Raw genomic sequence first — 1,950 nt, forward strand, 5'->3', positions numbered from 1 at the left:
TTATTTTATTTTACTGTGGGCAAACTACTTTTTAAATGTAATTTTTAATTAACAACCTAATTAGCATGTATTAACAGTCACTCTTTTGATCACTCCTCAGAACACATCTCTATAATTGTCCTCTTTTGTACATATATACAAATGGAAAACAGATTAGTTCATAATAATCTTAATACATTAATTAATAAAATATTGTATTAATACTAATAAAATTAATTATTTTATTAATTCATGAATTTAGTAAATACATTAAATACATGGGCTTTGGTTAAGTCTCACCTAGATTCTCTTTACTAGATTAATGAACCAGACCTAAATTTTAGATGATACATTGCTCTTTTGAGTTTTACTTAGGTTTCTTCACATGCTTCAAATGAGAGTACTGTCCAAGCTTAGTTTTTACTTCTTGAATCCCATCTTAGTTTCTACTTCTTGAAACCCACTATGAGGTGATTTAGTTTCTCTTTAGGATGTAATGATAATTATAAGTTTTATTATTGTAGTAGATGCTAAATTATATTATAACTACTGTATTATAGAAATTGACAGCCCTTTCCTATCCTACTAATCATAATTAATATTTCTCTCTTGGTTAATTCATAGAGCACAGCAAATAGAATGGACACAGAAAATCAATCTGTAGTGCATGAATTTATACTTCTAGGACTTGGGAACTCATCAAATATGCAGGTTCTATTCTTCATTATATTTTTACTCCTTTACTTAATCACTGTCTGTGGAAATATTATCATCATGATCTTAGTCATCACAGACACTCGTCTTCATTCCCCTATGTATTTCTTTTTGGCCAATCTGTCTTTTGTTGATATGTGGATTTCCTCAAATGCCACTCCTAAAATGATTGGAGATATTCTTAAGAAGAAAAAGACCATTTCTTTTGGAGGCTGTATGTACCAAATCTTCTTTGCACATTTCATTGCAGCGCTTGAAATGGTGATACTTGTAATAATGGCATATGACCGCTATGTGGCCATTTGTAAACCACTTCACTACTCAATCATAATGAGCTTGCAAAGGTGCATTGGATTGGTGGTGACAGCTTGGACTGTGGGCTTTGTGCATGCCATAAGTCAAATGATGGTGGTTGTGCGGCTGCCTTTCTGTGGGCCAAAAATAATAGACAGCTTCTTTTGCGATAGACCGCTGGTCATCAACCTTGCCTGCATGGATTCATATAAGATAAAGATTTTAATGAACATTGACTGTGGTGTTGTGGCTGTAACATGCTTTATTCTGTTGCTGATCTCCTATACATATATTCTCATCACTGTCCACCAAAGCTCTAAAACTGGAGCATCTAAGGCACTGTCTACTTGCACTGCCCACATCACAGTGATGGTTCTCTTCTTTGGGCCCTGCCTCTTCATTTATGTGTGGCCACTCAACATCATCTGGATGGACAAATTTCTTGCTGTGTTTTACTCTATAATTACACCTCTCCTAAATCCAGCCATTTATACACTGAGAAATAAAGAAATGAGAAATGCTATTAAGAGGCTCATAAGCCAGTAGGTAAATCGACGTTGAAGACTTAATAACTAGAAACCTAATGTTGCTTTTTATTAGAGTTATATGTATTTAGCATTACCATGTCTTCAACTGCATTAGATGATTATCATTTTTACAAAGGCACGTATTGGTATTGTGGAATAGCATGTTAATGTGTATGATTTGAATTTCATTTAACTGCATTTGCAAAAACACATTTTTGAGCTGGTCATAGATGTCTGATGTTTGTAAACCTAGCTACTCATGAGAATGACATGTGAAGACTGCAAGTTCAAAGCCAGCCCAGGCAGGAAAGTCCATGAAACTTTCACCTCCAATTAATTAATTAGAGCCAGTAAATTAGAGCCAGAATTGAAGCTATGGATCAAGTTGTAGAGCATTAGCCTTAAACAAAAAACCAGATCCTCAATTCAAGTTCCC

The 1,950-nt window shown here is 34.3% G+C and overlaps 1 protein-coding gene across 1 annotated transcript; it reads left to right on the forward strand.

Moving 5' to 3' along the window:
* The first annotated feature begins 618 nt into the window (after positions 1-618).
* Positions 619-1,533, forward strand: LOC122107886 (olfactory receptor 4K14-like). The gene has a single exon (XM_042679752.1). It carries the CDS (start codon positions 619-621, stop codon positions 1,531-1,533), a length of 915 nt encoding a protein of 304 aa, XP_042535686.1.
* The last annotated feature ends 417 nt before the right edge of the window (positions 1,534-1,950 follow it).

Source organism: Dipodomys spectabilis, unplaced genomic scaffold, assembly GCF_019054845.1.
Source record: "Dipodomys spectabilis isolate Male_0828 unplaced genomic scaffold, ASM1905484v1 ptg000054l, whole genome shotgun sequence".
Classification (NCBI taxonomy): Eukaryota; Metazoa; Chordata; class Mammalia; order Rodentia; family Heteromyidae; genus Dipodomys; species Dipodomys spectabilis.

Coding starts and splice junctions, on each gene's coding strand:
- LOC122107886 (XM_042679752.1), top strand. CDS start 619: ATGGACACAGAAAATCAATCTGTAGTGCATGAATTTATACTTCTAGGA.